The sequence below is a fragment of the Perognathus longimembris genome, chromosome 6 (assembly GCF_023159225.1).
Source record: "Perognathus longimembris pacificus isolate PPM17 chromosome 6, ASM2315922v1, whole genome shotgun sequence".
NCBI classification, from domain to species: domain Eukaryota; kingdom Metazoa; phylum Chordata; class Mammalia; order Rodentia; family Heteromyidae; genus Perognathus; species Perognathus longimembris.
Genome location: NC_063166.1, coordinates 23,486,973 through 23,507,468, shown reverse-complemented (window position 1 = coordinate 23,507,468; position 20,496 = coordinate 23,486,973). Strand labels below are relative to the sequence as shown.

The window sequence follows — 20,496 nt, the reverse complement described above, 5'->3', positions numbered from 1 at the left end:
GGTGAGTGGTTAGCTGCAGGTCAGGATTGATCTGCAAATGGTGTTCACACGGGTGAGCAACAGCTACGAATTCTGGAGCTGCTAAGGGATCTCACACTAAGGAGCCCATGGGATCGATCTGATACAACCTAGCTGGAAATGAAACCCTCTGCACTCTGCCAAACACAGAAGAACATATGCAGCCATAAGCATCATGAAGCCGCCTCTCATCAGAGGCTGGTTTTATTTTTTATTTTTTTCAAGCATCAGGAAGCCACAGGAGAGGGGACACAGACAAAACTAGGAAATTCTTCTGGACTGGGAAAATATACAAGCTCTCAAAAAAAAATTTTTTTTTTTTTTTTTGGCCAGTCCTAGGCGGTGAACTCAGGGCCTGAGCACTGTCCCTGGCTTCTTTTTTGCTCAAGGCACTCTGCCACTTGAGCCACAGTGCCACTTCTGGCCATTTTCTGTATATGTGGTGCTGAGGAATCGAACCCAGGGCCTCATGTATACGAGGCAAGCACTCTTGCCACTAGGCCATATTCCCAGCCCCTCTCAAAAATTTTTAAATGAGGTTATTAAATGGATAAATTGAACTGCTTGTCCTAACTGCTCCAAAAGCTTTATTTCAAATATGTTGATTTAAAAAGCACATACTAGGGAATGAAGTTTTGCAGGTAGGGTTTCAACCTACTGGTGGTAGAACAGAGATAAGCCATCCTGAAAGCAAGACTGAGAACAACAGATTGGTATGTATTTTTTCCAGCTAACTAATAAAAGGGACCTGAGCTAGAAGGATGATGGTTGTGATAGGTGGCGACAAACTACCGAGCAGCTACAAACTACAGAATTATCTTGGCAGTAGCATCAGACAATACAAAAAAAGCTTTCAAACATATCCACAGCTAAATGCAGGATTTACTTACTCCAAGTAAGTGCAATTCCTCTAGGTAGATTAACTTCAGAATCTGGGTCATATGTATAGGCGTATTAGAAAGATTTCAGTATTAGTTAAAAGTGATCTCTTTACACTTTTCTTAATTAAAGACCAGAATCATCAAAGTGTATTCCCTTTTAGCTAAGCAAAATTATATTAAGCAAAAATAAATGTAAAAAAAAAATAGAATGAACACTTGGAAAAAAAAAATCACAGGTCACAGCCATATTCATGCAAACGACTCAACACATCTTAATTTCTTCTAAAGCATTTGGAAGAATCTGTGAAAGGGCTTTAAACCCACCACCAGGCAATATGACAGAAATGGTTCCAGAACTTACAATCTTCTTCTCACGTTTGCTACTGTGTTCTACTGGCATGCTGCTGCCATTGCTTCCTGAGGGTACAATGCAGCCAGGGTTATGTGCCTGAGGTGGAGACATGCTCTGCAAAGGTTAAGACACACAAATGCATCACACACAAAAGATGACGACAGCTGAAGTACCTACTAAGTCCATGCACGTTAGACAAGCAAGGCACTAAGTCTGTTACACATGGGTAATGCAGCAGCCCATTCTGCAGGCCAGAACTACTGATGAACAGGACTGACAGGACTAGACAGATTTGGTGGCAAAAAAACAACAACAACAAAGAATAAAGATTTCTTTAAAAAAAAATGAATCAAAGGTTTTAGTATTTTCAAAACAGCTAGAGGACATCTCTTTCTCATTTGAAAGATTTTATATATGTATTTTTTGAAAAGCCTTTGACACAAAGGAGTAAAACCACAGCAATAACAACCACCAAAAACTTCAACCTCATCCTATGTGCTTGAGAAAGAGGTATCCAAAAACAGGAGCCACGGAGTGAGTGATAAGCCACTCTTGTCTGCAAGCAGCATTCCACTTGCGACTGCAAACGGCCTTCTCTGCAGACACCAATTCATCCTGTTTCACACCATACAGACTAGCCAGGCATTTACCTCTTGGCTTAGCAGAGGTCGTGCTTCAAGAGCAATCCTTTTCTTATGCTCCTCTTTTACAGGCATTAGGGGTTTGAAAAACTTTGGCGGCTGAGGGGAGAATGCTTTAAAAGGGCTGACCGTTAAGGCATGAGGATTCTCTGATGTACAACCTGAGAAAGACAAAGAGGTGTGAGTGTACAGGTAACAGAGCATTTTTTTTTTCCACCAGCACCCAAGAAGCTTGATAATAATCACTGTTGATAGGGTATAAAATGATAGGGTATAAAATGATATAAAATGTCCCCAAAAGCTCTTATGTTGAAGGCTCAATCCTCAGCTGGTTGTGCTATGAAGTGATTGGATTATGAGGGCATTAACTTCATCAGTGGATGATTCCATTGGTGAGTTCACAGATGAATGGATTAGGAGATGGGAAAGAAATGGTGGAAGTGGGTAGAACTGGGAGACTTGTCTTCAGAAAGAGTATCTTGTTCCTGGTTTCTCCTCTTCCTCTTTTTGCTCCTGACTGCTACTAGATGAAAAGCCACCCCCTACCACACATCCCTGCTACAGTGACATCCTCAGGCCCAAAGCAATGGAATCAGCTGGTCCTGGACTGAAACTTGTGAAACTCAGAGCCAAAATAAACTCTTCTTTTGCTTACCCTCAGGTATTTTGTCATGCAATAGAAACTGGGCTAGAATACCATCCCACAGTAGGGTCTGGTATAATATGGAATACACAACCTAAAAGTTGTTAAGCACTGAGATGTATTTTGGCAAAAAGAAACATGAGTCTGTACAATCATATGGCATTACTAAAGGCGAGAGTAAGAAAAACTGGAAGTGATCATTTTCTACCCTCTTTTGAAAATTGAGGAGTACTTACCAAACCAATTTTAGTTCGTGCTGTTTTGCCAAATCTCTACATGCATTCCAATATATCATAGTCAGATATTTTGCTTCCTATATCATCTATTTCTAATTTCCACAGTTACATTTTAAAATATCAAACAGAGGCTCAATAAGTACACTCAATGAATGAATACACACACACACACACACACACACTTTCACATAATTTCCTGTTTTCTTCAGGACACCTCGCTCTATCTGAGGAAAGCTAATTCTTGCTTGCTTGTTGTCTTTTTCTTTTCTTTTTTTTTTTTTTTTTTGCCTTGTTTGGCCCCTTTCTCCCTTATTTATTTTCTTCCCATTTCTTGTAACAATGACACTTAGTAGGTGAAAATACACAGTATAAGATGATTTACATTTTTAGAGAAGGATGTCCCCTTGAGACATTGGGAGGCTGCATTTAGGTAATTTTGCCACTGACCAAACTCACTTCTGGCGTCACTTTTGAACCAGATTCATGTTATCTTCAACATTCCTTTGAGTACAGAAACATGACAGAGGTGGATATTCCTTTGTAGGGAAAAATGAGGTAAGAATGGAGTGTCTCAAAAATGACTTCAAACTTACAACATGTTGCAATGAACACCATTTTGGGAAATCTAAAGCTATACACATAAAGTGGTATATTGTTGGGCTAAGGCTGCAGCTCAGTGGTAGAGACTAATACTATGTGAGGCCTTCCAGGTTCAACCAAAAAAAAAAAAAGCACTATTATTCAATAGGATGGATACAAAAAGAAGTCTAGTAAGTGAATTTTAAGATCATCTAACCACCTAGAATTTCAGCTTTATATCTCAGTATATGCTATCTATGAAAGACATTTTTTTCATGCCATTCCTAAGTAATTAAAAATCATTGCAATCACAATCTCACCACTGCCTTCTTTGCTCCTTCGAGGTGAATCCCTGGGTAAAGTTCCATAACATGCTACATCTTGGTAACTAGAGCTGTAGTCAGACATGTCTAACTGGTTCTCCGACCAACCCTACAAGGGAGAAATATGGGTTAACTGTGATGCAGTCACTAAAATAAAAAAAGAAGCCAAGACTTGATTTTCTTCTATTTTTTAATGGCTGTGTATGCCCTTCTTTATTTTTACGATGCAATGTTTGAAACACATAGAAAAGTGTTAAGTATAATAGCCATCATAGCCAAGGGGAAACCCTGAGTGAATAAATGTTGATATTTTATTGTATTTCCTCAGGATTTAATAAAACTATTACAAGCACAGTGAAGTCTACTTTTGAACTCCCATGTGGTCCCATTCACCTTCATCTGTCCCACAGGGAGTTAATTTGGTCAATTTGGTACACATCTAGGGTGACTGGGTAATTTAAAGACCAAATTGAAACACTTTTTTTTTTTTTTTGTCAGTGGTGGGGCTTGAACTTAGTGCCTGGGCACTGTCCCTGAGCTCTTTCACTCAAGGGTAGCACTCTTTGAGCCACAGCTCCACTTCTGGTTTTCTGGTGTTTAATTGGAGATAAAAGTCTCATAGACTTCCCTTCCCTGGGCTAGGTTTGAACCACAAACCTCAGATCTCAGCTTCCTGAGTAACTAAAATTACAGGCGTGAGCCACCAGTGCCTACCTTGAAATGCTTCTGAGAGTGAAACAGTTCTATTAATAATTTTGCCTGGGTAACAACAGAAGCTGGGACTCTGCCAGACAAATTGGTAGTATGATTACATATAGAGTAATCACAGATTATTGAGACAAAATTTTCCAATTTAAAAGTTTTAAAAGAGATTTAAAAATTCCAAATCGGCACAAGACATTGAGGGTACTGAGAAGAGAAAGGTCTTGTATATTATTTGAGCTTATTTCAACCTTACTTCAACTTCTTACAGGTTGGCTGTCTCTTATGACTAGATTTTAAATTTCTGGAGGACAGAATCAAAAAATGTAAAGCACAGATTATAATTTTAAGAACTTGGTTCTGCTGGTAACCCAGCCTACTCGTACATACCTTGTCATCTTCTTCAAAGCCAGAAAGGTCTGCTCGACTAGAAGAGACCTGTAGGAGGCAAGCAGTTTTATCAGTATAGGTTATATGTTTGACATTCTTTTATTTCCTGTTCTTTTGGCAGTAATGGAGTTTGAATTCAAGGCCTTGGACTGGCAAGGCAAGTATTCTACAATTTAAGCCATGCCCCTGTCCACAATTTCCTTTTTATATAAGGAAATATAAGGCATAGATACGGCCGAAGCCAGCATGATCTTCTCCCTTCTTTCTTAGCTCCCCAAGAATAATTACTACCCTCAAATTGGGGGTTATTACCTCCATACAACATTTTATGTAATTGCATGTGAATATGCTCATAAACAATAACATGTTATTCTGCAACCTTTTATACCTCATAAATGCTATCTCACATAGTCTTCTATAGTATAATTTTTTTGGTCTCATTTTCATATTGGTAGGTATTTAAGCTGCTTCTAATTATTTTTCCAATTATGAAATACAATGAAGCTGGGCAGGTGTAGGCCTGCAATCCCAGAAAGCAGGAGGCTAAGGCAGGAAGACCATGAGTTCAAGGGCAGTCTGGGCTACACAGAGAGAGACATGGTCTCAAAACTCAAGACAAAATATGATGAAATAATTTTTTCCCTGTCTCTTAAGCATCACTCTGGATGCATCCTTCAAATTAGTATCCTTTAGTTTTTATTTTATTTTATTTTTGGAGGGAGTTGCTGGTCCTGGGCCTGAACTAAAGGCCTGGGTGTTGTCCTTGAGCTTTTCTGCTCAAGGCTAGGCTAGTGCTCTACCACTAGAGCTACAGTTCCACTTTTGGCTTTTTGTGCTTAACTGGAGATAAGATTCTCATGAACTTTCTAGCCAACACTGATTTAAAACTGTGATCCTGGACTGGGAATATAGCCTACTGGCAAGAGTGCTTGCCTAGTATACATGAAGCCCTGGGTTCAATTCCCCAGCACCACATATGTAGAAAATGGCCAGAAGTGGCGCTGTGGCTCAAGTGGCCGAGTGCTAGCCTTGAGCAAAAGGAAGCCAGGGACAGTGCTCAAGCCCTGAGTCCAAGCCCCAGGACTGGCAAACAAAACAAAACAAAACCAAAACTGTGATCCTCAGAGCTCTGCCTGTATATTTTAGGTCTACATATAATTTGTGTAGCAGTAAGAATCTCTAGGGCTGGGGATATGGCCTAGTGGCAAGAGCGCTTGCCTCGTATACTTGAAGCCCTGGGTTTGATTCCCCAGCACCACATATACAGAAAATGGCCAGAAGTGGCACTGTGACTCAAGTGGCAGAGTGCTAGCCTTGAGCAAAAAGAAGCCAGGGACAGTGCTCAGGCCCTGAGTCCAAGGCCCGGGACTGGCTTAAAAAAAAAAAAAAAAAGAATCTCTAGTTGGGCAACAGTGGCTCATATCTGTAATACAAGCTACTAAGGAGTCTGAGATGTGAGGATCAAGGGTGAAGGAAAGTTCCTGAGACTCTAATCTTCAATTAACCCCAGAAAACTGGAAGTGGCACTGTGGCTCAAAGTGGTTAGAATGCTAGCCTTGAGCCCACAAGCTCAGGGACAACGCCAAGCCTTGAGGTCAGGCCCCATGACCAACCCCATCCCCCCTCCCCCACCAAAAATCTGTAGAATACACACATCTAGGGCATAGAATATCTGGGCTATAAATAAAATATTTAGGCTTCAACTCTGCTTTTCCATAGAAATTCTAGGGTAAACTCATAAAATCCCACAAAATCTGGAATTTGTAAGTTTAAGCTCACGTGTTAAAAGTTTTTTGATCCTATATAGTCCCAACAATTAACAAAATCATTATTTATTATGAGGCCTTTTTGTGAGTGTGTGTGCAATAATTATGTTCCTGTTTCCTCCTGATGGAATTTTTGCAGGAAATTTCCATCTTGTTTAAATTTTTACATGTAATGGCATGATATTCATGGTTCACTCACCTGTCTCAGTGTCTATTCTTTTTATAGCTATACTTCCTTATAGCCCCAATAATAGTTATCTGCTCTTATGTTGTCTTTTAACCCTCAATTAATCTAAACTAAAAGTCAAGTCAATTTGACCAGTCTTCAGACAACCTGCTTTTCAGTTTTGTTGGTTCTTTTGCTTCAGCTATGTTAGTTCAAATATTATTTGAATTTAGTATATGTCTATTGTAATATTTACTTCCTTCTTTGCTTGACATATTACAATAATTTTTTAGCTTAAAACAATTTTTTTCAGATATATAGCATATTTTACAAGGTTGTATGTTCCCTTTTGATTCATATTTTGATTCAATGTTATGATTTCCTAGCCTTAATTTATTGGTTTCAGAATGTAATCAAGTTTTATTTATGAAAGAAAAGTTTGTAACTGTAGAGGTAACATTTAAGTTTTGCTTACATAAGAGGTTGGTTACCTCTAAAGCATTAAAAAATGTTATCCTTATTCTTGTATGAATGTCTAAAATACAAATCTTTCCCCCTTCCCAAAAAAATCATAACCACAATAAAAATGGTCACCTCTTCAGGGGTACAGAGAAGTAGGCTGGACACTTTGGGTTGCCAACTTTACTCCAACCTCATAGGTGGTATTGCCAATGGGTCAATATCCCTCTAGGGCTCCAATCCCACAGTCTGAGACAGCACATATAAATGCAGGGGTACTTGTGCACTTGCTGTATATGGTGCTGTACTTACATTGTGGACATTTGGTGTGCTGAGGCTCCTGCGAATGTGCCGAGCTTTGGTGGAAAGTGCTTCTTTGACTGTGACAGCCTGTAAACATAACAATTCCAACATAATACTTACTATTTTCTTATCTGACTATAAGAGAAACATGTTTATTTGTAGAATAATGATAAATCACCTCAATAATGCATATACCCCCAAAAAAGTCTATGTGTAAGACCCAAATCTTAATGTGACTCATTTTTGTATATGTGTACCAGTCCCAGGGCTTGAACTCAGGGCCTGGATGTTATCCTTGAGCTTTATTTTGCTCAAACTAATGCTCTGCCACTTGGGCCACAGTTCTTCTTATGTGTTTTGGGTGGTTAACTGGAGGTAAGAGTCTCACAGACTTTCCTGCCCAGGCAGGCTTTGAACTGTGGTCCTCAGGTCTCAATCTCCCGAGTAGCTTGGCTAACAGGAATGAGCCACCAGTAGTTGGTTGTGACTACATTTTTTTTTGGTTACTTTTTTCGGTTGTTTGTGGTGCTTTAACTCAGGGCCTAGATGCTGTCCTTGAGCTTTTTCACTCAATGCTAGCACATTGAGCCACAGTGCCACTTCTGGTTTTTCTGGTGGCTGACTGGAGATGAGAGTCTCACAGACTTTACTGCCCAGAGTGGCTTTGAACTGTAATCCTCAGATCTTAGCCTCCTGAGTAGCTAGGATTACAGCCCTGAGCCACCAGCACCTGGCTCCACGTTCCCCACCCCCCAATCAAAAACATATTTCAAAACAAAGCCAAAAAGCTTCTCAGTAGAAGATATATATATATATATATGTACATATATATATGTACATATACATATATATGCTGGGAATTACTTTTTCATGCAAGTATGCAGGGGAAAGGAAGTTTTATGTTATTTGAATTTTACTCATGTATCCATTCTGGTAGGATTTCCATTAAGAGAAGATTTTGGTGACAGATGCACTCCTGTGAATCAACACTTACTGTCTGTCATGGCAACCCCTGCTCCTCTGGGGAGTGAGCTCAGGGCAAATCTGGTCTGACAGCCCCAACACTGTGTGTTACTATTTCCATCTTAATGGAGTATCACTAAAGTTAAGCTGAGTGTAAATATTAGAGGGCTAGGGAAAATAAATGGTTAAATACATGGTAAATCTATGTGGGTGTTCAACTGCCCCAACTGTGAAACCTGAGCAAGTTGGCTAAATAACTGCTCTCAGCCTGAATTTTCTCATTCGAAATTGGAGATCACAACAGTACATTCCTGTTGATCACTCAATGAAACAATGCATCTAAATGACTGAGCCACAGCCCCTGTCAAGGTAGGAAGTATTCAATAAATGCTCTCTATTATTTTTATTTTTGGCACTATTTTGTTTTTTAGCAAATTGCTATTCAAGCACCCCTTTTCCAAACGACTTAAGAGAGGTAAATGGTGAACAAATACATCTTTGTCCAATGTGTGTGTGTGTGTGTGTGTGTGTGTGTGTGTGCGTGCGCATGTGCGTGCTAAGGGGGAGGGCTGGTGATCACATCCTTCAGGCCCCCTGGTCAGTCACTTGCCTGTCGGAGCCGTTCAAGGCTTAGAATGTTCTCCACATGCAACACGCCCCGCGTGTACTTCTCGATGTACGTCTCCCCATCTAACGTGCCCTCATTTTCACTCCGTGCTGCCAGGAGAGCCAGTGTTTCCCGATCCTCAATCTCCTCAGTGGCCTTTGGTATATTGGAAACTATTTCATACGTGACACCGCAGGAATAGAAGATATTTTTCAATGATATCCTCCTCTTCAAACTCTGAGTAAAACTCTGGCAGGAAAGGAAAGCTGGATTAAGTTACCTGACAAATCTAAGTTTATAAACTGTTACGGCATTTTATAAATGACTGCCGTTCTTAATATAGACTTATTTAAGCATCAATGAAACAGGAAAACAAACTGAACTTGGGACCCTGTGTCTCCTTTCCTGAGGGACGATAATGGTCAGCTCTTGTGTGGGAACATGTGGCACGTGGGGTGCTGTTTTCTCCCCTCTGTGGGCTTGCTTTGCCTCTCCAGGTTTCACCAGTCCTTCTGGAGACCGTCAGAACAACCCTGGGGGAGGGGTTTTGCTGACAGTACCTCTCAGATGCAATCTGGCAAGGATAGGGATTTCGTTGCAGTCTGTGTTTGGTTCTGGCTGTGTCACCAACTTGATTGCACCTGGTACTTAACCTTTCCACTTTCAGTGCTTCCACTTTTCAAACAGGGAAATGGCTTCCTAGCCAACACCTGCTAGAATTATGGGTTTCACATTGAAGTGGACACGGCTTTTGGGCATGACATTTGCCTCTCTTAACCTCATGCCTTATTGGATAAATGAGAAGGAAGACTTCCAACTCACCCAGCAAGGCTACATTCTGTACATTCTCTGATAAATTAGTGCCACAGAATTTGAATGTATGAGAGACAAGAAGACATCTGTAGTCTTAAACACAAGATGGCAGCGCTGGTCCCCATCACTACCTGTTTGTTGTAAATATTGGCTGCAATCCGCTTTCGTAATACTAACTCCATGGCAGCCGGATGGCTGAGTTGGACTGTGGTCTTCACGATGAGATAAATCCTCTCGTTCTGGGGTGTGACCCTATTCAAGTGAACAGAGTCATGCACTGAAGAGTCCCAGGAGGCCGTGGCTGAAACCTGGGAGTGAGAGATGGATGGGGAGATGGAAAGAGATGACGCAGCTGTTTACAGGGCATACCAGAGAAAGAAAATAAACTTGGTGTCGTCCAAGAGATTTCCTTCCTCATCTATTTTGAATGACAGCACAAAATGTTCTCTTTATTTAAAAAAAAAATTTTTTAAGGACTCTAGACTTCTTTCCCAAAGCAGACCATAGTTGTTTCACAGGAGGACAGGCCTACAGAACCTAGGTGCTAATCTGAAGCCCTGTAGGAGAGGCCTGGGGATGAATTACCTCGTCATCACTGTGCTTTATGATAGGCAGGTAGAAGAACTGGCTGCCATGTTCCTTGGGCAGGATGGAGTTCACACCTGATGCTTGGGGGCCGACAAGCTGCTCGTTGGCACTGAGGTCATCCGCTAATTGAGTTCAAGGCACAAAATCAGAAAGTAGGGGACAAAGTTTCGAAGTAACAACATTTATAAAAGGTATGCTCCTCTCCCCACCCCCCCATTCCCTTTAAAAGGTGCCAGGGTCAGGGCTGGGAATGTGGCTTAGTAGAGTGCTGGCCTAGCATGCGTGAAGCCCAGGGTTCACCACATATAAAGAAAAAACCAGAAGTGGCACTGTGGCTCAAGTTATAGAGTGCTAGCCTTGAGCAAAAAGAAGCCAGGGACAGTGCTCAGGCTCTGAATCCAAGCCCCAGTACTGGCAAAGAAAAAACAAAGGTGCTGGGGTCAAACCTAGGGGCTGGAACAGGCTAACCTGCATGCCAATCAAAAGCATGCTTTTTAACAGATGAAGCTTACATGTAACATATTCCAAATTTTTCCCTCTCATTACTTGAAATTGAGACAGTCCAATATTCACAGTAGCACCTATTTAATTTTAGTTACTGTGTGTGTGTATGTGTGTGTGTGTGTGCGCGCGCGTGCGCCATTGGTAGGGCTTGAACTCAGGGCTTTGTGCTTTCCTTGGCTTGCTTGCTTAGGGCTGGCACTCTACCACTTGCGCAGCAACTCTACTCTGCATTTTTCTGGTCAACCGGAGATGGAGTCTTAAGGACTTTTCTGCTCAGGCTGGCTTTGTACCTCTATCCTCAGATTTCAGCCTCCTGAATAGCAAGGATTATAGGCAGGAGTGATCAGTACCTGGCTTCCATTTGTACTGTTAAAACAATTCAAATTTCACTGTTTTTTTTCTTTTTTTCCTTTTCTTTTTCTTATGGTGCTAGGATTGAGCCTAGGGATCTGCACAAGCTCAGCAAATGCTCTACAACTTGAGCCATACCTCCTAGTTCAAGAACACTTAAGGCAAAGTTACAGTGTGATCATTTCTAGCATCAAATTTATTGGGTTTGGGTACCAAAAGGCATTAGTCAGAACTGCAGACTCCTAGGCCATTGCCCAGGCTAAGGAGTCAGAATATCTGAGAGTGATTACTTTTCCAAGTAATAACTATGCCCATTAATATTTCACAGCAACTGCCTTAATATTCAGGTATACTTCTCTCAATCTCCCCAGCTGCTCTCAGACTCTGATTAAACAACTACATCCCTCCTTCAGTGATTCTACATGTCATGCTTATATATTTTTGGTGGAAACAAAAATGTCACCTCTATGTGGCATAAGAGTAATTACAAGTGATTTACAGATGTAAGTAATGTGAGCAAATGGTTGATAACTCTTAATTAAGTATAACAATCCCTGGAATGTTAAGTACCTACTCACCGTTCAAATCAAGGAAGAGAACTGGTATGTGAGTTTCCATTCCAGGAGGTGGGATCCTAAATTGAATGACAAAATTTAATTATAATAAAATATATTTTGTATTTTAGTAGGATAATAAAACACCATAGAGCCATGGAAGTAGAAAACCACTGGGGAAATGCAGTCTCGCTTCATGAAGAACTTTCACATTTTTACTTCTCTGTTAACACAAATCATGGAAACTATGTCACTTATATAAAAATAAGAATCCACCAGTCATATGAATTACACATAATTACTTGAAACAAAGATTAAAGCCTTGCTAAAAATAATTCTTGTGAAGCCGGGCATGGTGGTATAATCCCAGCTGTAATCTCAGCTACTTTGGATGTGGAGGGAGGAGGATAGTGAGTGTTAGGGTAGCTAGACAAAGGTTTTGACAGTCCCTGTGGCAAAACCATAAAAGAGTTGTGAGTGTGGCTTAAGTGATAAGAGTACTGTCCTAGCTTGGGCTGGGCTGTTGGTTCAGTCCTCAGTTTTATAGCAATAATAATAGCAATTCTAGTGATCGAAACAAGGGTTGTAGGTGTTGTTACAGGTAGTGGAATAGATCAGAGCTTAGAGGAAGTAAACAGAAGCAACATTATGCAAAAAGCTCAAATGAGATGAGAATACACATTTTGTGTGGAGGGACTAAACAATGTACTGTCTAATCTGGACCACATGCAGCAGAAATCACCTCCACCTCTTAAAATGAAGAGTCTCGGGTCTTCTTTCCCTTTCTTTTCTTTTCTTTTCTTTTTCTTTTTCTTTTTTCTTTTTTTTTTTTTTTTTGCCAGTCCTGGAGTTTGGACTCAGGGCTTGAGCACTGTCCCTGGCTTCTTTTTTGCTCAGGGCTAGCACTCTACCTATTGAGCCACAGCGCCACTTCTGGCCTTTTCTGTATATGTGGTGCTGAGGAATCAAACCCAGGGCTTCATGTATATAAGGCAAGCACTCTACCACTAGGTCAAGTTCCCAGCCCTTCTTTCCCTTTCTGAATCAAAATAACAATGTGGAATCCAGGGCTACATTATCCAAACACTGCAGGTGATGTGAAGTTTGAAAACACACCCTGTGAGGACTGTCTAGATAGAGGGCTTTGAGGAACAGCATAAGGCTAGGAATCAGCTGGCTGAGGATAGGAAGTGGTGGAGGGTGGCTTGCAGGATTCAGCACATCAGTACAAACGTCAAGGATGAACAGCAGCTTACAAATAATGTGTTTGCAAATTTAGATTCTCTACTTTCTAAAGCTGACTACACAATCAATTACACTCCATTAATCAATAGAGACAAAAATATCACAAATGTTTCTAGGTCTATCCAAAGGAGTCTAAGTGGCTACACACATTCTGTATTCAAAGGGGATCTTGAATTTATCTCCTAAATGCTTAGGACAAAAGCTGGAGATGTAGCTCAGTGGTAAAGTTCTGCCTAGCATGTGCGAGGTCCTGGATTCCATCACTAGTACTACAGAAAAACAAAGAAACACGAAACCAGCAAACATGCTTCAGGGTGTTTTCTGCAGTAAGAATAAGAATTAAAGTCTGCAGCAACTGCAATTGAACCAACATGCAGGAAAGGGTATTTCATAGCACCTACAAGACTATGACACACAAGGTACCTCCCATGCATTATCTCTAAATCCTACAACCCTACCAAAAGATATGAATAGATCAGGAATAAAGCCAAAGGGGAAGTTAAAGAAAATACATTAAGAGCTGAAGCAGGAAATACAATACAGATCTACTTTACTCCAGATGCTATCATACGAGGCTATTTTTCATGAGTATGTCTAGGACTAATTGATCAATTGATTGGTTATGTAGTGCTGATATGTTTAAGTTAGTGTCAAACTAAACCAGGTACTAGAGCAAATAAGATATTTTTTGCTCTCTTCAAGTATACCCTGAAAACCTTCTCTTGAGCCAAAATGAGGGAATTCCTAGAGATCAGAAAATGTCCCAGTTGCTTATTCAGAACAACACAGCAATATGGTATTTGATTCCTGTCCTGGTCACTGGTGAGCTCTGGCTTCCTCTGTAGGAAGTTGGCAGTGATTCAAAGGTATAGTGAGAAAGGAGTACTAGAGATGGTATTTCCTGGGCCAGTCTCAGAAAGCTGCATGGCTCTTTCAGGCAGGTAATAGGTCCCACCCTGCCAGGCCTGCATAGAGGGGAGGGTAGCTTTACCAGTCAGCAGGGGCCCCAGGGATCCCACTGCCTGGGGCTGGGACCAACACAGCGTTCCTCTCCTCTGTCAGTCCCACCCACTGCTCCACAAGCCGGGCTTCACGCTCCACATCATCCTCTGTTTTCTCTGCAGAAGAAAATGAAGGGATGAGTGACAATGAGACAAGAAGCACAATCCCTAAATTTAAAATAAGCACCCTGTGATAGCCAAAATGGCTTAAATGTCCACTATTGCCCCCAAGAAAGGATGGAAGTTTCAAAGGTCACGTATAAACATCCCAGCCGGGAAAGGCTGTGACCACAGTGTCAGGCAAGTATAGGCCAGAAACAGTAGAACACTGGAACAGCAATGACAAGTCTTAGATCGTGGGACTGGTGCTAAGATTTGGGCAAGTTATTCAACAGATGAGTCTGAGTTTCCTAATCTGTCAAATGGGAATCCAAGTCATTTCTACTTCCAGCACGAGGTGAAATGAGTAAGTAAAATAATGGATTGGACATTACTTTATGAAATACCATTTCACAAAGACAGAAGATTTTATTTATTTGTTATTTATTTGTTTTGTTTTTGTTGCCAGTCCTGGGGCATGGACTCTGGGCCTGAGCACTGTCCCTGGCTTCTTTTTGCTCAAGGCTAGCACTCTACTTCTTGAGCCACAGCACCACTTCTGGCTTTTTTTCTATATATGTGGTGCTGAGGAATCGAACCCAGGGCTTCATGTATACGAGGTGAGCACTTTACCACTAGGCCATATTCCCAGCCCCAAGACAGAAGATTTAAAAATGTATGTTTTTACTCAGCAAAACTTTTTATGTTCCCTTCATGCTCATTAGGAAAAGGATTATATTTTTAAAATCTTCATATCTGTAATTGAATTCTGTGATTCCCTAGGGATAATAACAATGAGTTTTCATTATCAGGCTGAGCACATGAGTTGACACACTTTGAGACAAAAGAGAATTATTGCTAACTTTTTCAGGAAATGAATTACAGTCATAGTGTGTTTGTTGGTGTAGACCCAATCATACACAAAAAAAGGAGTCAGGATGAGTAGATAAGATTCTTTTGAGACAAGGTATTGCTATGTAGCCCAGGTTGGTCTTGAACTCAAGATCATCTAGCCTTTATATCCCAAATGCTGAGATCAAAAGTACATATCAACTACACTGGACTAAGAGACAAAAATTGTAAGGACATATTTTTATTATAGTATCCAGTCATAGCAAGCAAATGGCAAAGTTAGGAGTAGAGAGTACAACTGCTGATCCATACTGAACTAGATAAACCATGACTGCTCCCTAACAGGAGTGAGACATCACGTGGCTCAGATGGTGTTCATACATTCTGCATACCAGCACACTGGGAATGACCACATCTGTGATCACTGAAACACAATTGAGCTGGACATTTAATGACACAGCTTTATGACACTATCATAGTTTTATGAAAAGTTATGCCTTTCAGAGATGTCTTCTATAATGTACAATTTGCTTCAGTAAGACGTTTACTGGTTTCAAGTTCAACTAAGATGGTACTGTCTAATGAAGGGAAGAAAGGAATCTACCACCAGTGAATAGAGATGAAAAGACTATTCCCAGAGTGCTTAACATCACATACCTCAAGTGAAAATTACTAGCTTACATTCCATATACCTTTTTTTTTTTGCCAGTCCTGGGGCTTGAACTCAGGGTCACTGTCCCTGGCTTCTTTTTGGTCAAGGCTAGCATTCTACCACTAGAGCCACAACGCCACTTCCAGCTTTTTCTGTTTATGTGGTGCTGAGGAATTGAACCCAGGGCTTCATGCATGCTAAGCAAGCATTCTACCGCTAAGCCACATTCCCAGCCCCTCCACATACCTTTTTTATTGTTGACTTTTTTAATTTGTTCATCTAAGTATTCTCTCCGTTTAATGAGTGCATCTGACCATCTCTCTCGTACACAGTTTAAATCTTCTTCCTGGCAACATGGATGGAAAACATTCACCTATAGAATGCATAGACAACTATTTTCTTTAAAACAAAAAGTCTAATTTGATTAGGAAACTTTTCAATAGGAAAGGCCATTGAACACTGGTGTGTGATTAATGTAGAGGAAAGCAGAGGTAGTACTACATGCGGATCAAGGATTTGGGTACCCAAAAATCAGATCTCCACAAGGATAATAATTAGCCTTAAAAGCAAGACAAGCTCAGATGATACCAGGGATTGTATGAATTTTAGGCTGTGTTCATGCATCTGTACTTAAATGGCAGTTACTCCTTGAAAGATGTGCGATTTCAAACAGGAAGACCCCCACATAACGTATCAAGCAGAATAGAAGAGGTCAGGCATTTATTTCATAGTTCATAGTTCACTGGCCTAGTAACATGTATTTTCTGAAATGGAAAGTATAGGTCAGCAGAGAAGCTTTAGAACTTTCTCTAAAGATTTTATATCCAAATGTCACTATGAGACTAGATAATAGTCTCCCATGCAAAAACCCAACATGCATTCAGCCATGCTTGAAGAAATGCTCGAAGCAGCCATGGACTTGGATGTGCACAACATGGCAGGAAGCACGCAAAAAGCTACAAGACGTTAGTCAATGGCACTGCTTATATCCCAGGGAACACTGACCTTTCCCCTAAGCTTTGTTTGCATCTGCTTCTTTCCTTTCTAAGTAAAATTATGAGCAAGTAAAGAAAATTCCCAAGTTTTATTCAAAATGCTCATCAGCTTAATGCTATTTTAATGATGAAGACAAGACATTATATCAAGGCTATACACTAGGAACTTCCAATGCTATTTCTATAATGTTCCCATTTTGGGGGTGGGGGGCTGATAGGATTTGACTTGAACTCAGTGCCCTGGCTGAGGAATTCTACTGCTTGAGCCATGCCTCCACTCCAGCTTCATGCTGTTCATTCTGGAGATGGGAGTATCATGTACTTTTCTGCCTAAGTTGGTGGAAACTTCAGTCCTCCAGATCTCAGCCTTCTGAGGAGCCAGGATCAAAGGTGTGAGCCACTGGTACCTGGCAATGGACCTATATTTTACAGCCTGGAAGGCACACTGGGAAAATATCTTCTGAACTTGTGTGGAAAAGCAGTGTAAGGACTGGGAATCAAAGACAGAAACCATCTTGGTTCACTTGTTTGATCATGATTACATCATCCCACACTGCATGGTATCAAGCTAGTCAGGGCTGACCCTTTTACGTATTTTTTCCCCTACATTTCTAACAAGAAAAGGCTGAGATTTAAAATTCTATAGCTTATGGAGAGCTACCCTTGGCCCTAATGAAAGAAAAAAACTGGCTAAACAAAACAAAGCTGTGTGCATAAAATGTCTCCGAGTTTCCTGCCCAGTAAGTATTTTAAAGTTAAATGGTGTCTTAGAACAACATTAATCTCTTGCGTATAAGAAGCAAAGTGCAGTGTAACATAGGAAAGACAAGACTCTAAGGATTATGGATGGAAAGCTAAGTAATTTTTTAAGAGCAGTAATTTAAATATAGCGACAATGATCTTGCTTAGTAAGGCTTTACAAGCTAATAATTTCAGATGGCAGAGGAAAAAATGCAGTATCTGGTTATAAATTCTGAACTGATGAGAAAAACAACGGACATATAGTATTGTATATTTGATTACATAGGAAGCAATTCAAAAGCACAGGCAAAACTGCACATTCTTGATCTCTGGGCCACTCTCCTCCTCCCTGGCCTCTGCTTTGGCGAATGCTGGCAATTAGCAATAGCTGTGCCCCATGCCACAGAATTGACAGCAGTAGCAATACCTGATAACTATCCATATCATCACCATCCTCATCATCTCTCTGGTAGGAAAAAAATAAACACAAAGGACATGCATTTTGTTTCTCCAACAGCACATGGGAAATAATTCTCTATCATATATCACAATGGACAGGGAACATGAAATTGGCACCGTAAAACATTTCATCAAAACTCCAAAAGGGTGAATGGACTTATTCACTCTACAACTTAAACTTAACAGTGCTGGTAATGAAACCCAGGAACTTGCCTATGCCAGGCACACTTTCTACACTGAGCTACCACCCCAACCCTAGAAAACTGTTTTAAGGAAAGCAGTTATTTGAAACTAAGGATAGGGAAAGAAATCTACATCCTTAGTTAGGGCTTTTGCCACAGTTATACAGACAGGTAATATGCATGGGTAGGCTATAAATATCATTTTTAGGTAAACTGTGAGATGGGAAATGAGCTTAAGAACATAGAAAGGAACACCTACAAGGACTTCAGAGATTCTCTTGCCCAACCTTGCCTTTGCCCAGGCAGTATCAGAGGCTCCTGTAGGATGTGGTGATTTAACCAAGGTCCACACAATAGAGACTGACCAGGATGGAAGAAGGCATTTAGTCTCCAACCTTACCAGTTATTGCCCTACACTCACCATACCTGAGTAAAATGCTATCACTCAGGTTCTGTACAGCTCTCCTATAATAAACAAACAACAACAACAAACCTCCCTGCTATCCTGGGGGCCAAGTAACAATTAGCTGAGAAATGCTTAAGAGTTCTAAGAACAGCTGCCCCTAGAGGCGTTGCAGGTGTGGCCGCCGTCACATTTGTGTCCATAGGTGGCAGAGAGAAGAGAGGCTATGTCTATGCTCAGTGTTCCCACCCGTGAACATCTGAATGATTAGTAGCTTGACATCTGATAAAAATAAAAAAAAGAGTTCTAAGAACATAGCAATATTTCATGATAAAGTAACAATTTTGGCAAAAAAAAGTTAACATACTGAGAAGAATTTTGACTGGGACAACTGTCTTTAGAAATAAGATTTTTTAAAGTCTGGTAATTATTACTATCAGTTATGTGACAAATTTATTAAATACAAACATAATCCTGAATTAATTTATCTTTGAAGTAAGGACCCCTACTAGTTGAAGAAATAGCTCTACTGTAGCATAAATTTTTAGACCAAGAAAAGACTTCCACCAAATAGCCCAAGACTAGCCCAAGCATCTATGACACAGAGCTGTTGTGAGACAAGCACACTTTGTATTGGTTTTGGCTACTGTTTTAGAGTAATTCTAAAGATCTGTGTGAACAACAATGGAAAGTTAGTAGGCTTTACCTTGAACATGGCAGCAAAGGGAATGAATTAAAAACCTTGGAAACTGTCACAATTTCAATTTGTAGGGCTGGTACTCAATTTTTGGTTTACAAAGCTAAGGACTGAAGCCAGGCCCTTCATACTTGCTAACTAAGCACACACTCGATCACTGAGCAACACCTCAGCTCTGATACCCTGCTCTTACAATTGCATATAGCACTGGAGAAAGACCAATATTTGGAAGTCCATGTTAACTGGAGGTACAGCTGTTGAAGGAATGCTCATAAGCAACTGGTACACTCAAGAAGAACTTTTAGCCAAGTGGCAGAACACATTCTGTAAAGATCACTGTTGAGGATACATAAACTGTTTTATCAAACAGCAAATACTTCTTAAACCACAACATTTTTGCAGCAGAAAGGGACTTCTGAGAACTATTAAGTTTATCTCATCATTTTGGACAAGAAAAAAAAAGAACTCTAGGTTTAAATTACTCAGCGAGTATCATGATTTAGTAAAAATGAACCTGATGAAGACCGCAGGTCTCTTATTCCAAGTCCAGTGCCAGCTCTTCCTACCAGATCCTGAGGCTACCCAGGAAGCTGCAGGCCAGGGGAGGCCTGAACTGGGATGCTAATCTTTACAACCCAATTCCCCAGTCACAGGCTGTGAACGCACAAGAAGTCTGGTGGAAAAGTGTCTCACGCAAACCAGACCTTGGCTTAGGCGTCCTTCATACTTGGAAAAAAGGGTGTAGGTTGGGAGAGCTGGAGGGAATTTGAGCCTAGAAGAGAAAGGCCTTGCCTGACAAAGACACACCTTCCAGACAGGCGGAGAGTCTGTGCACTCACTGGCTTTTTAGCTCTGAGGAAAAGTCTTCTCCAACACCATGAAGCCCAAAGAAAAACATGAGGGACAGGGACCATTCTCAGGATTGGCTGAGCTCCTGCCTGGACTCCAGAGAAAAATAAAGGAGAAATGTTTTCTCCCTGCAGGCAAGGCAAAGCAAGGCAAGGCAGGGAGAGTGCTCCCATCACACGGGGCAGTGCAGCAAGGGCTCAAATTAAACCATGATTCTCCCATCTGAACTCACATCTAGTGAAGCTCAGGCTGCCCACTAGGCAGGTGCAGGTGTGGATCAAGTTCACAACTTTAAAGTGTACCCTCAAGGAATCCAGAAGTGGTCTGACTGATCCAATGAAGGTCAATTCTTAGGGGTTTGCATCTTTTTATTTTTTTTTAAATGCGAACATAAGATTTAGGAAATGAAGATTTAATGGATGAAAGTGATCATGAAGACAGTTTTACAAATTAAAAACAAGCAGTAAAGCTTTCAAACAAGT

At 40.7% G+C, this 20,496-nt stretch overlaps 1 protein-coding gene and 1 non-coding gene across 6 annotated transcripts in view; one reads left to right on the top strand and one right to left on the bottom strand.

Annotated features, from left to right (window-relative positions):
- Kif13a (kinesin family member 13A) overlaps positions 1-20,496 on the bottom strand; it is a 160,018-nt gene that overhangs the window by 10,577 nt on the left and 128,945 nt on the right. For 2 of the 5 annotated variants that reach the window (XM_048348413.1, XM_048348411.1), the window contains exons 26-37: positions 17,852-17,890; positions 15,935-16,034; positions 14,076-14,202; positions 11,864-11,919; positions 10,428-10,552; positions 9,974-10,150; positions 9,033-9,278; positions 7,469-7,546; positions 4,766-4,813; positions 3,671-3,782; positions 1,902-2,053; positions 1,261-1,365 (exon numbers count right to left, since the gene is read on the bottom strand). In XM_048348413.1, coding sequence (XP_048204370.1) covers positions 1,261-1,365; positions 1,902-2,053; positions 3,671-3,782; positions 4,766-4,813; positions 7,469-7,546; positions 9,033-9,278; positions 9,974-10,150; positions 10,428-10,552; positions 11,864-11,919; positions 14,076-14,202; positions 15,935-16,034; positions 17,852-17,890 — 1,365 coding nt within the window. The remainder of the gene's footprint in view (positions 1-1,260; positions 1,366-1,901; positions 2,054-3,670; positions 3,783-4,765; positions 4,814-7,468; positions 7,547-9,032; positions 9,279-9,973; positions 10,151-10,427; positions 10,553-11,863; positions 11,920-14,075; positions 14,203-15,934; positions 16,035-17,851; positions 17,891-20,496) is intronic. The other 3 variants (XM_048348412.1, XM_048348414.1, XM_048348415.1) reach the window with 3 other exon arrangements.
- Positions 18,622-18,751, top strand: LOC125354022. Its single transcript, XR_007211413.1, has one exon. It is a non-coding gene; the product is annotated as a small nucleolar RNA SNORA17 (small nucleolar RNA).